We start from the raw sequence: 13220 nt of genomic DNA on the forward strand, positions 1-13220 counted from the left end.
TTTTATCGAACAATTATTTTAAATATTTTTTATAAGTGTATCCCAATGAGAAGATGCCACGTACCAAATTTCATATTCATACAATTTGTATAAAACAAACGAAAAATAAAATACTTTGAGACGTCGAATCTAAGATCAAACAATGAGCGGCTCTCTTAATCAAAATTGAACGGCTGGATGGTAGGGTGAGGATAGAACTTCTATTTTGCAGGGGAAGCATAGAAACCTTTCCCATTTATTGTTATTACAATTTGCACACAAATCCATACATAGACCATCCCAATGTCAATAAACTGAAGAAACATGACATTGATTCAATTACTTCATAAAACATAATCCAAATATCATAAGCAAAATTAAGTACAGTAAATTTTAGCATCAGCATGAAGGATATGAAATTGTAGTTACTTATACTTAATATAGTCTACTAGTAATAAATATACAAATCTCATATTCAATATAAAGATTAAGGAAACACAAATAAGAAACCTTAGAGCTCTAGTTTTCCAATATTTATAGAAATTGACACATGGAATTTAAAATCATTTTATGGACCAAAAAAAAATCTGTTTAGCCCGCCCAACTTCAACGTCTTTTTGCTATTTCGAAATACAAAATCTAGCACAAAACTCTAGAAATTTAGGCAAAATGAAAAATCAAGGTTCAAATAGATAGCAGGCTAAGAGAGAGTGAACTGAGAGGAGATGCCAAAGAACGAGAGAGATATTAGAGTGAGAGTAGAGAGAGAAAAAGATATAAAGAGAGAGAGAGCTAGGAGAGACCGAGGGGTTAAAAATTTCAGACTAAGCGCTATTTAAGCCCTATCACTTCAAAAATGGCAAAAACAAAAATTCTAACGGTCCAAAAATTTTACAAACATCTGATCCCTTTGAAATAAGTAATGATATTTACCAAATGATCTGAGGATTCAAAAATTGGACCAATAGCAAACATGGCAAAAAAAAAATAAAAACAAAAAAATAAAAAAAAATAAAAAATAAAAATCATAATAGAAGAAGAAGAAGGGTTTCCCATCCTTCCGAGTAACATCCGCTTATATTACCAAGCGGTATGAGGATTAAAAAATCGGGTAAACTTGGCCTAAAAAAAATAAAAATAAAAATAAAATAAAAATAAATAAATAAATAAAATAAACTAAAAAAATAAATAAATCGGAGTTCCCAACTTTTAAAGTTCGAAGTTACTCCCAACTGATCTTCTCGCATTTGTCATTTGTGGTGGCGGCCTCTCTCTCTCTCCTCAGCATGGCTTTGGCGGCAGCCTTCCATACAATACCCAGCAGGCTTTCTCTCTCATCCATATCTGCATCTTCTCAACGTATTTACTCGCTGTTACTCTCTCTCTATCATTTGAATTATACTCTGATGGACGCTTCCGTTTCTTACACCATCTTTTGAATGTCTGAGATGATTGAAGCTTGTGGCTCTGTTTTTACAGAGGGAGGCAAAGAAAGTGGTAAGAAAATGAGGGAGGATTGGAGGGAAAGATCGAAGCCGATTCCTCCTGGTGGTGTTTATCCAGCCAAAGACCACTGCAGGTTTTCCGAGTCCCTCTGGTCTTGACTGTTCTTCAATGGAGTTCTACTGTAGTTAAACTTTGTGAATGCCTTTGCAGTCGCTGTGGCTTGTGCGATACGTATTATATTGCTCATGTGAAGGATGCGTGTGCCTTCCTGGGGGATGGCATGTCACGAATTGAGGTTCTCTCTCTCTTTCTCTCTCTCTGTGGAAATTGGTTTATCTATGTAAGCCTTTTTCTTCATTGTCCTGCTCTTTATGAATATGGATTAAAAAAATTCTTCTCTTTTAGAAGACATATTTTTCTTTTCTCTATAATTGAAACTATTGCTTACATTGTTGTCATATATATATATAAACTATTAATTACATTGTTATCCTATTCCTGAAAATTCCTTGCTGGGTCCAAATCTCTTGTAGACAGAGTCTCAATGCATTAGGTCTGTGTTAAAATCATGTATCCCTGTCTACTTCATGCTTGTGTTATGTTTTTCTTTTTTTCATAATTACGCTCCTTCGTGGTTTATCCAAATTCCAAATTTATGGTGTGGTCATTGTTCTGCAAAACCAATGTAAACTTGGCTTGGGCCACGGACTTGGCCCTTGCTGGAGCCAAGTAACTCGGCTGAGTCCAAGTGGACTCTGCCGAGTAGTATACAACAAAAAAATACGTGAAAAAATGTAACAATCTGTTAAAATATTAAAAATTAGGGAAAAATAGAATAAGTAATTTAGTTCATTGGAAGTCCATAAAAGTAAAAATAAACGCATAAAAGGTGGATTATTGAAATTTTTGTTTTATACCTTGAAATATTCAGAAAAATTGTAAAAATGAAAAATAAAAATTGGAGTGTGTTGAGAGAAAACTTCCCAAATCATCATAAAAACCAATAAATGATCTAAAAATGTCTTCCTAAATCATTTAATTAATATTTTTTAACAAAAAATATATTTTTGGCCATTTTAAACAAGGTCCGAGTTGGCCCCTGGAGCTCGCCTTAGCCATAGGCTGGGACCGGGTTGCTCGGCTGATTCCACTTTGACTCGGCTGAGTCCTGAAACCCTGCAAAACTATCCACATTCATGATGAGGATTGAAGCATACTTTCTTTCAAACATTAATAAAAGCATATTTAAATTGTAAAGGGATTCTCAAAATTATACATATTGTCATTTCCAGATGGTTTGCAGGTTAGATAGATAATAAATCAAGATTGGGATATTTCATTTGAGGAAATGAATCAATTGGCAATTTGATTGTGGCATCTTGTTTGAATTGGCACACTGTTTTCCCAATGGATCCTGCATGTACATAGTTGAAGTTCTGGGGGCTTTCTATGTGAATTGTTTGAAAATCTTGGTTTACTTTGTACATGGTATTCTAGCCATATGTTTGTGGTGTATAATTTGGGACCCAACTTGTTACTATTTATGGAAGTGGAACTAGTTCAAGTAGAATGAAACCACAGTTGAACTAGGTGTAGACTATTGTTTGCTTTCATTATAAACCGCTTTTTGATACAGCATGTATCTTTCTTTGCTCTTTCTACTTTTTTCCCTATCTTACTTCTTTTAGGCATTGGAACCTAATGTCCATGGAAGGGGAAGAAAAGAGGGTTCATCGGAGGAGATGTATTTTGGAGTTCATGAAGAGCTTTTGTATGCACGAAAGACTACGCCTATAGAAGGTATTCCTTACTTCACTAGCATGATGTCCAAATTCTTTCTAGGACATATGATTTCATTACAGTATCATATGTATTATTGTCTGAGTACCCCTTGTTTAAGATGTTTGAGTTATATAATTGTCCAGTCTACTGGTTATTTGTTTGAATTGGCTACTGTTGGTGGTGAACCATGTTGCTGAGGAGTATTTTTCTTTAAAGCTCTTTACATTGATGTGAAGAAGGGAAAAATAGTAGTATCTTTGTGGTGAAAAGAGGCAAAATGTGTATGGTTGATTTGTAAGCTTCTGCTTTCCAATTTCTTTCGCTGTGGTTAGATCTATTAATTATTGTTGCTTTGCTTGATCAGAAAAAATATTACGTAGTGTTTCTTTCTTAGGTCGTGCTCTGGAAGTGGCAATACGTAAGTTCATAATTTTCCAGTCTCTCAAATTTTTATATTATTATTTTTCTCCTCTTCTTCCCATATGTTTTCTTCACTGTCATATTATACTTGAACAGTGGATCTCTTGCTTTTTTGCACATATAACCTTCTTAAGTTCTGTAGCTTAGAAAGAAAATTTGATAATGGCTTTAACTTAGTGCTTCTCTCTCAGGATATGAATCGGTATTTGCTAGGATCATGCTAAGAGCTTTTATAGTTTCATGACAACGTAGCTTTGGTTTCAAGCTATATGCTTTTTTTCTTAAGAATGACAGTGGTAAGTTTTGTATGGCTTCCTGTCTGTGCTATCATCTGCAGCTACTGTTACATAGATACTGACACGCATATCAGTGTCTGTACATGTCTAGATTGTCTAGTATGAGCGTAAAAAAGTCAGTACTTCTTGACACTTTCATGCATTATATTAAAATTTAAGTATTTTATATGTAATAATTCCAAAAAATTAATACAATGCCATAAGTGACATAGATAATAGCCCGTGTCTTTTTAGTAGATGGAGAGAGAGAGACATCCAGAATTCAAATCCATGGTCGCGCATTATTTCTATGTCTAACTTCTTCCCTTGTAAAAGAAGTATATTTACACAAACATTTACACAAAATATATTTGCATACTTGATGGTAGTGGCAACGTTACCTTAACAAAAGGTCATGGGATTGAACCCCTCTTCAACCTTAAAATGGTTGTGGTGCTAAATGTGTACCTAAGTTTTGGACTAGGTGTAGCTCAAACTCAGTACCTCTCTACTGTGTGACTCCACACTACCACTTGGGCACTTTGATGTTGATGATGATAAAGGAAAAGGTTTATATAAGGTTGCAACCTTAAAATGGAGAACTACGGATGCACCTCAAAAATCCATCAAAAAAGGTTGTTTTAATGTTGAAAAACCCTATGATTGATCATCTCGACATCGAGATGTATGACTATGAAAAATAAAAAGATTTTGAGTTCAGAAATAGTGCATCTTACAACATATTATCTACACCGTCCATTTTCAAAATTTTCATATGTTTATAGATCTACTTGATTTTAACCATTTTTGGAATTTAAAATGTTATAATTAGATATAAAAATAGATTTGAGGTAATCCTAAAAACATTTTACATAAAAATTATATATTATGATAAAATTTGAAGGTGCACTTTAGTTGGATTGTTTAAGGTTGCAACCTTATGGAAACCACACCCAGAAAATGGAAGACACTTTCGTAACAAGTGCCAATACGGTACTCAAAATTAGTGAGATCAGCCAACACATGCAAGCAATGTCTAACCATTTCGACATGTGATACCAAGGCCCATGTGGAGTGTCAGGATAAGACAGGCTGCAACAAATTATTAAATAAATTCTAAAACACATCTTTCATTTTTGTGACACATGCACAAATATCTGGCCATAGTAGAAAAAGATTATTGAATGCTCGTAACAATCTCTTAAATTCCAATCTGACATGTCATTGCAATTTATGACTCTCTGATACAGTTTGACATGTACAAAATATCATTGGTAGTCCAGAAATTAAATGCATAGCACATAACTCCCTTTAAGATGGATTATGGAATAATCACCTACAAGTATTTTGTTGCAATTGTGAATGAAAGTTTGCTTTGTTCTTCATGCTGGACATTATTTTTCCTCAACTCTTGGTACTTATTAAATTTGAGAAATGCTATTCATTCATCATGGAGACCCGATGGTTTCAACTTTGATGTTCGATAGTTTATTGACAGGAAGTGGTTCAAATGAAACCTATAAATGAGGCAGAAGCTAAATTTGAGTGGCAGAATCTCATTATTGAAAACAAGGGTTAAAGTCCTTATTATGAGTATACCTGTTAACTAAGATCTCAAGGTAGTATCCGGTAATGACCTATATGATGTCATGAATAGCTTTGGTGCATGTGTAGGCATGTCTCAGTACTCTTGGTACTAAAGTTGACTATTGCCCTAGGCAAACACAATACTTAAAACTGAAGATCCATGTATTTTAATTCCTAGTTTATTCAAAACAAGCAATCTGATTTTACTCAAGTAGTCAGGAAAAAGTAATTATACTAGATGTTATTTGATTTAGAAAAAGTCTTGGTTAGTTATTATAACTTGATATATTATCAATCATTCCATCTTCTGAATATGCAGGCAAGTCTTCAAGCATCGATTAAACAGGGAGATCAATATGCAACTTTTGTTTCCAAAATTTTCCTTTTTAAATATTCCTATTTCCATTAACTTGTAATTAATACTTTCCTGTTCAGCATATAAGTTTTCTTCCTGTGTATCAAATTAGGCGCTCAGTGGACAGGAATTGTGACAACCATTGCAATTGAAATGCTTAAGTCAAACATGGTGGAAGCTGTCATATGTGTACAGAGGTAGCAGGAAAAACTTTTTGGTTCTAAATTAGAAATAGTTACTAGATGCTTTGAAGAGTTTTTTCGGTTCTAAATTAGAAATGGTTACTAGATGGTTTGAAACTTATTCTCCCAGTTGGTTTGGCTTTGCACGCTGATTGAAGAACTTTTGACTATACCATATCTTTGAATCTTTTGTAGCGATCCAAGCGATAGATTTACACCGAGGCCAGTTTTAGCAAGGTAATGGCAGTAAATGTTTGAATGGAGATACTTGCTGTCAAGCATCCGTCATTCTTTGATATATTTATTGTTTATTTTAGACAAAATTTTAGCATATGTTCTCTCATAACGATAGTGGAACTTTTACCAACCCAATACAGTATAGTTGAGCCTTGCATCTTTACATATAATTTTCTCAAATAATTACATGAACTGCGAACAGACTGATGATTAGTAAATGCTTTCCTATTTAGGACACCTGAGGAGGTTCTTGCTGCAAAAGGAGTGAAACCAACATTATCTCCTAATTTAAACACCCTTGCACTGGTTGAGGTACTTTTCTTCCCCTCCAATGATCTTTATATTGAAATCCAAAACCATTTCTTGAACAATGATTGAGGAATGGATTCCCCTCGAGCATTCAAAATGCAATTGGCAAAGATATTGAGAGATTATGTAGCTTTATGTATATCCCTTGAGCATATTTGGTAGGATATGAGAGTGAGCTTCGGTTCTTCCAATTGACTTTTTCTGAAAATAGAAGTTCCAACTTACTTCTCTCATCAAATACTAGATATCTTGCACACCTCACCTTTATACAAGAAGTAGAATGAAATGACTCTCCTTTGTGGGGCAGAATGTTGGGCGGTCAAGAAACAACATGCCCATAGGATGAGTGTAGTTGGGATGATGATGTTGAGATGGATGAGTGGCAAGACAAGAAGGGATAGGTACATTAGGGAGAACTTAGATGAGGCACCAATATGTGACAAGATGAGAGAAAGTAGACTTAGGTGGGTTGGCTAGGTGTAGCGCAGATCTAGTACAACACCTGTTAGGAGGTGCGAGTTGGTTCAAGTAGAAGGCTAAAAAATGACAAGGGATAGGCCCAAAAGGACATGGTTGGAAGTAGTGAGAAAAGATATGAGGACTTATGGCCTCACTTAGGATATGGTCCTTGATAGGGCAGAATGACAGACCTGGATTCATGCAGCCAACCCCAAATAGTTGGGAAAACCTCTTCTGATGTTGATGATCATGAGAATGAAATGGCTCCTTGGGTTTCTCGAGAAACTCTAATTTTCACCGACATAACTTATGTAAACCAATAAGAGAGAAGACAAGCAATAAGAACCAACCTAATGTAAACCAGTAAGAGAGAAGGCAACCAATAAGAACCAACCTAATTGGCTATCTTGTTAATTAGATTCAAAATTAGGTGTTTTACTTTCAGCTAATATAGAAAACCTCATATGAACTCCAATTTTGAGTTTAGAGAGAACTAATTTGGTGGGTGTTGGGGGAAAAAAAAAGAATTTATAAAGGATAATTCCATGGGTGAGAGATATGTACGAGGGAGCGCTAACTAGTGTGAGGACAATTAGTGGAGAGACAAGTGAGTTTTCAATGACAATAGGCCCGCATCAGGGGTCAACGTTGAGCCCATATCTCTTTGTTTTAGTTATAGAGGAGTTAGCTAGGCATCTACAGGATGAGCTAGCGTGGTGTGTGTTGTTTGCAGATGACATAACTTTAATTGATAAAATTTGAAACCACGTTAACGCAAAGTTAGAGCTTTGAAGGGATGCTCTAGAATTTAAAGGTTTCAAAATTACCCGGACTAAGACAAGATATATGGAATGCAAGTTTAGTAATAATAGGAGTAGAAATGAGGAGTTAGTTAAGATTATGGCCAAAAAGTATCTAAATGGTATTATTTTCGATATCTTAGGTTGATAATCCATGAGAATGGAGATATTGAAGAAGATGACGCTCATGGAATTAGGCAGGGTAGATGAAGTTGAGATGTGCTTCTGGAGTATTATATGATCGTCGCATTACTAATGAAACTGAAGGGGAATTCTATATGGCAACTGGAAGACCACCCATACTTTATAGGACATAATGTTGTGTGGTCAAGAATAACATATCCATAGAATAAGCGCAGCTGAGATGTAGATGTTGAGATGAATGAGTGACAAGACAAGAAAAGATAGAATTTGGAATGAATGCATCCGAGGGAACTTAAGATGGCTCCAATAAGCGATAAGATGGGGGAAAGTAGACTTAAGTGGTTTTCGTGTTGACCTAGAACACCACCAGTTAGGAGGAACGATTTGTTGCAAGTTGAAGGCTCTAATAGGGCAAGGGGAAGGCCTGAATGGACATGGATGGAAGTTGAGAGAAAATATATGGTAACTTATGGTCTGAATGAGGGTATACTTTGATAGAACAAAACGACATAATAAGGTTCGTGTAGCTGACCCTAAATAGATGGGATGTAGAGTCCCCTCACTAGGTCCTCATACATTGGAAGACCAAAAGTCACCTAAAAACCCTCAAAACCTTGACTAACTTGTTTATAGAATTCACTGGAACTTATCAAATATTTATTCTTGATAAAAAACACTATTATCCTCTTCCTAGTTTCTTTATTAATTTTTAAATATTCCCTGTGCTACCCTTAAAATCCCTTTGAAACCAAAAACCAAATTACTCTTAACCTGATCTACATCAGTCTCCCTTAGTTGAAAATAACTCGTCCTTAAATCCAAAAATATCTTCATGATGCTTCCATTCTGCTTCATTTGAGCTTTTGGACTTTAGTTTTGGTAGTTGGTAGCATAATACCACCGCTTACCATGACTTTCTATTAGATTTGGAAACTTAAATAATCGGTTCATTATCTTATATCATTGAAGTGCCTCCCACAAAAATAAGAGTTTTAGTTGATTGAAAAATCCTTTTGGAAAAGGATATTCTTCCTTTAGTAAAGTATATTTGCAAACACGTTAAGGTTTGAATTCTTCGTAACATAAACTCATTTGTTTATCGGAAAAAGGTTTCCGTCAAGTGCTTCCTTGATTGTCTTACAGCCTTACTCATTGAAGACAGGTGTTTGATCTCTTGAGAAAAGTTTTTGGCATGGATTTAGGATGAAAACTGTAACGGAACCTCATTGCCACGGTCCTGTTAGAAGTCGTCTTTTATGTAGTTCTTTAAATTTGCTTGTATTTGTCAAAGGGCATTTAGGTAAAGCGATAGCCCTAATATAACATCACTCATTTAATATAAGGATTCATTATCTTGGGTGTGCCACAACAGCCCAGTTTTGTTCATGCCAAAGCCCAATGTGCCTCTGTCTTCTTTCTCATGTGTTCCTCTTGTTTGTGTTACAGGTGCAAGATCTTGTCAGCATAAGTAAAGTTAACATGGTATCAGACCATATTTGAATATAGTAATACACTCTAAGCATGATCAACTCTAATCGAGGTAACCTACTTCTTGAAGATTCATTGTCTCTTTCTCTTCTAAACCGAAATCCCTTTCTTCATCTTTACCCTCTTTCATCATTCTCATCCTTTCCTCCTAAACCCTAATCTTTCTATCTCATATTTCCTCCATGTTAGGGTCACCTACTGTATCAAGCTATTGTTCATGTCACTATTCATTACTATTCGTGACATTCTTCATGCTACTGTTCACACTGTTGTTCTTTCCTTCAAAGCCTCGTATATCACCCACAAAACTCTTGATTCTCCCTATATTCAATATAAAACCCTATATCTTGCTTGAAATCTATAATACTGCTCTTGCTATTCTCCTTTTCAGTTCTTGAAATCTAGTCCAAAAGTCTAACTGCTTTTCTCTCTCCTGTTCTATTTCTTGTTCTCCTGCTGACCCCCTTCTATACTTTTATCTCTAGATTCTCTTATTCTCTATAGAACTCCTCTTTGTCCCTTTCCAGATTTGGTGCGATTATACTTCGAGCCCATTTTCCTCTTGATGGCACAATCATCGAGTTCTAATTCCTCTTCATTCCCAAATCCTCAATATGTCTCCGTCAAACTTAAATTTGATAATTTTATTGTCTGGAGAGGAACTGTTGTTCCCTTCATCAAAGGTCAATGACTCTATGGCCATTTGGATGGATCCACTAGGCCACCACCAAAATACATTGTTCAAGAAAACACACAGATGAAAGGAGACCAATACAGTTGTCAATCTAACCTATGAAGATTAAAGATCAATATCTTATTGGCTAGATTAATTCAACCTTGTCTGAAGCAATTTTGGCTCAAGTAGTGAATCTAGACGGCTGTCAGTGAATCCTACTCTCAGGAATCGTGTTATGCAATTAAAATCTGAACTTCAAGATTGTAAGACGGGGAAGATGTTAGTATCTGAATTTTATAACAAGATAAAGGGAATATGCAATCAACTCGCAATTATTTAGCAGCTAGTTGAAGATAGAGACAAGGTGCAACATGCACAACGACTGGGTGAAGACTATAGACCTTCTGTCACGTCCTTGATGTCAAGGGACTATTTCCCTTCTACTGCCAACCTTCGACCCATGTTGTTATAACATGAGTCATTGTTCTTTCGGAAAGAGGCACAAAACTCGTCTCCCAGTAATGAGACCCACGATGTCTTTGTTACTAACATGAAGAATACTGCACACAATTCCAATAATTTTTGTGGAAATAACAAAGGTCGTGGGGGTCGAGGTGGCAGAAATGGGCATTGTGGCAGAAACTTCTATGTTGCTGGTCGAGGTCTCTTACCTACTCCTAATGGAAATGGAAATAGAGTCATCTGTGAATTATGTGGAAGAGGGCGGCTTCTAGCCCACAACCATTTCGACAGATACAAGAATGAAAACGAAATTAAGCAAGGAGGAAATCAAATTACTGCCTTGGCAAACACTGAGAATACAGTTGCAGCATTACTTAATTCTATGGAATCCAAATAAATGTGCTTTAGCAAATGCTGCAACAATAAAAGTGCTAAAAATGGAAGTGCTTTAGCAATTGCTGAAAACCCAATATTTATTGATAGAACAAAAAATATTGAGATTGATTATCATTTTATCCAAAAAAATATAGAGGCTGAAGAGGTTGAAGCAAAATTCGTTGGTGAAGAATCGTGGATGTATTTACAAAAGGTTTATCAAGGGCTGGGCATGATTACCTAAGGAGCAAGTTGTACATATTCAAACAAGATGTACAACTTGAGGGGTTGTGTTAGAAGTTATGTTTTATGTATATTCTTTAAATTTGCTTGTATTTGGAAATATGTAACACCACTCATGTAATATAAGGATTCATTATCCTGGTGTGCCACAACAGCCAAGTTTTGTTCACGTCAAAGCCCAACATGCCTCTTTGTCTTCTCTCTCGTCTTCTTCTTGTTTGTGTTCCAGGTGCAAGATCTTGTGAGCATAAGTAAACTGGTCCTGGCACATTCTAGGACTCAAATCATTCCATCTCTGAGTCTCTTTACCTCCGACTCTGCTTGTGGAGCATCTCATTGGTTCCCCAGTAATCCACTGGTGCTTATCCATCTTCATGATTGGAATCTAGTTGGCACTTTATGTATAATGTCAATGGCTTTAAACTTGTTTAACCGCTTGCTTCGTCTGCGGGATTCCTCCATGAGCCCCTCCCTCGAGCACAACCTTCCTTTCCTTCCAGCATGTTTTCTCGGCAATCCCTTTATGATTGAAACTGTTCTGATACTAGATGATGTAAACCAGGAAGAGAGAAGAAAACAGAGCAATAATGTAATGGCTATCTTGTGAATTTGATTAACAAACAGTCACTAAACTTTCAGCCAATATATAAGACTTCTTAGAGACTCCACCCTTAAGCTTAGATGCTTCTAGAGACCCCTCACAAGCTCTTATACAATGGAAGACCGAAGGATACCTAGAAACCCTCAAAACATTGACTAATTGTAAAATTCCTATCTTTAAATCACATTGAGACTCATCAAGAAATATTTCTTTATAACAAACGCTATTATCCTTTACTGAATATGCCCCTAACTTATTTATTGATTATTTTAGTTAAGCACTAAATACTTCCTAACTTCCCCTAAAATCCCTATAGAGCTAAAAACCAAAATACCCCTAAGCTGAAACTTAAAAATCTAATCCAACTCTAATGGGGTTAGATCAGTGAGGCGGGAAAATCGATTACCTACTTCAATATTTCAAACACAAATGTGAAAAATAGTGGTGAAAGTATCATGGTACATATGAAGCCCATGTGGCATCCCAAAGTTGTTCATACTCAAATAAGGACTGGGGAACATTCCTTATACATCAGTCTCTAGTCATGGAATTACCCTGTCAATTTATGTGTAGGGAGAGATTGGAAGTATGATGTTTCTTTATGGCAAATTGGCTGTCCATACCATTTCACCTAGAGTTCATGTTGGTACCAGTATTTTAAAAATCGGCGAGTCGCAACAGACTTGCCCGAGTCGACACTGAAATCGGTCACCCTATGTCGATTCCACTGAAACACGTTGAGTCGCCCGGTTTTAGAGAAGAACCAGCGATTCTCTACAGTGAACCGCCCGAGTCTCTGTATAGAAAACGGGATCCGGCCGATTCTCGCCACTGACATCATGGATCGACAGGTCTCTACTTGCCCGTATGAATTTTTTAAAATTCTCCTTACCTTGACGTCATCCATATGCAAGTGGCAATAGATGAGGCACACGGATGGCGTAACAAATGAGGCCATGCACGAGGCCCACAATTCTCCTTACCTTGACGTCATCCACACGCAAGTGGCAACAGATGAGGCACGCGCATGGCATAACAAATGAGGCATGCAGAAGGCCTTGCACCCCTTTATTTGGCATGAGTAGACATCCAGGCCATTTCTATTATAGCCCGTTTTCTTCCCACATCTCTGCGATGTGGGACAACTATTATGGATGATCTACCACACCATTTTCTATTGGTGGTTACTAAATGTTTGATGAGACTATAGAGAGAGGGATGATTAAAAAAATGTTTGATGATAATCTTTTAATAAATGGGCTGTATGTCGAGACAATAGAGATTTTAGAAATGTGGGAAGACAATGGGCTGTAAATATTGGTGTTTAGAACTTGTAATACAATGGTTGCATTTACTAATATTATTAGGATATTAGACATTATTTCATTCTATGATTAATA

The 13220-nt window shown here is 36.2% G+C and overlaps 1 protein-coding gene across 21 annotated transcripts in view; it reads left to right on the top strand.

Moving 5' to 3' along the window:
- Positions 1 to 1230: 1230 nt before the first annotated feature.
- Positions 1231 to 13220, top strand: part of HCAR (coenzyme F420 hydrogenase family / dehydrogenase, beta subunit family) — a 42993-nt gene continuing 31003 nt past the window's right edge. For 19 of the 21 annotated variants that reach the window (XR_016059362.1, XR_016059360.1, XR_016059361.1 and 16 more), the window contains exons 1-7: positions 1231 to 1338; positions 1459 to 1558; positions 1636 to 1720; positions 3114 to 3225; positions 5957 to 6041; positions 6222 to 6263; positions 6497 to 6575. Coding sequence is in view for 8 of the 21 variants with exons in the window: in XM_088872135.1 (XP_088728261.1) it covers positions 1266 to 1338; positions 1459 to 1558; positions 1636 to 1720; positions 3114 to 3225; positions 5957 to 6041; positions 6222 to 6263; positions 6497 to 6575 (576 nt within the window). In the remaining 13 variants the exon portion in view is untranslated. Of the gene's footprint in view, positions 1339 to 1458; positions 1559 to 1635; positions 1721 to 3113; positions 3226 to 5400; positions 5532 to 5808; positions 6042 to 6221; positions 6264 to 6496; positions 6576 to 13220 lie in introns of those variants that run through there. The other 2 variants (XM_088872136.1, XM_088872137.1) reach the window with 2 other exon arrangements.

Source organism: Amborella trichopoda, chromosome 7, assembly GCF_054954075.1.
Source record: "Amborella trichopoda isolate Santa Cruz 75 chromosome 7, AtrichopodaSantaCruz75HAP2 v2.0, whole genome shotgun sequence".
Classification (NCBI taxonomy): domain Eukaryota; kingdom Viridiplantae; phylum Streptophyta; class Magnoliopsida; order Amborellales; family Amborellaceae; genus Amborella; species Amborella trichopoda.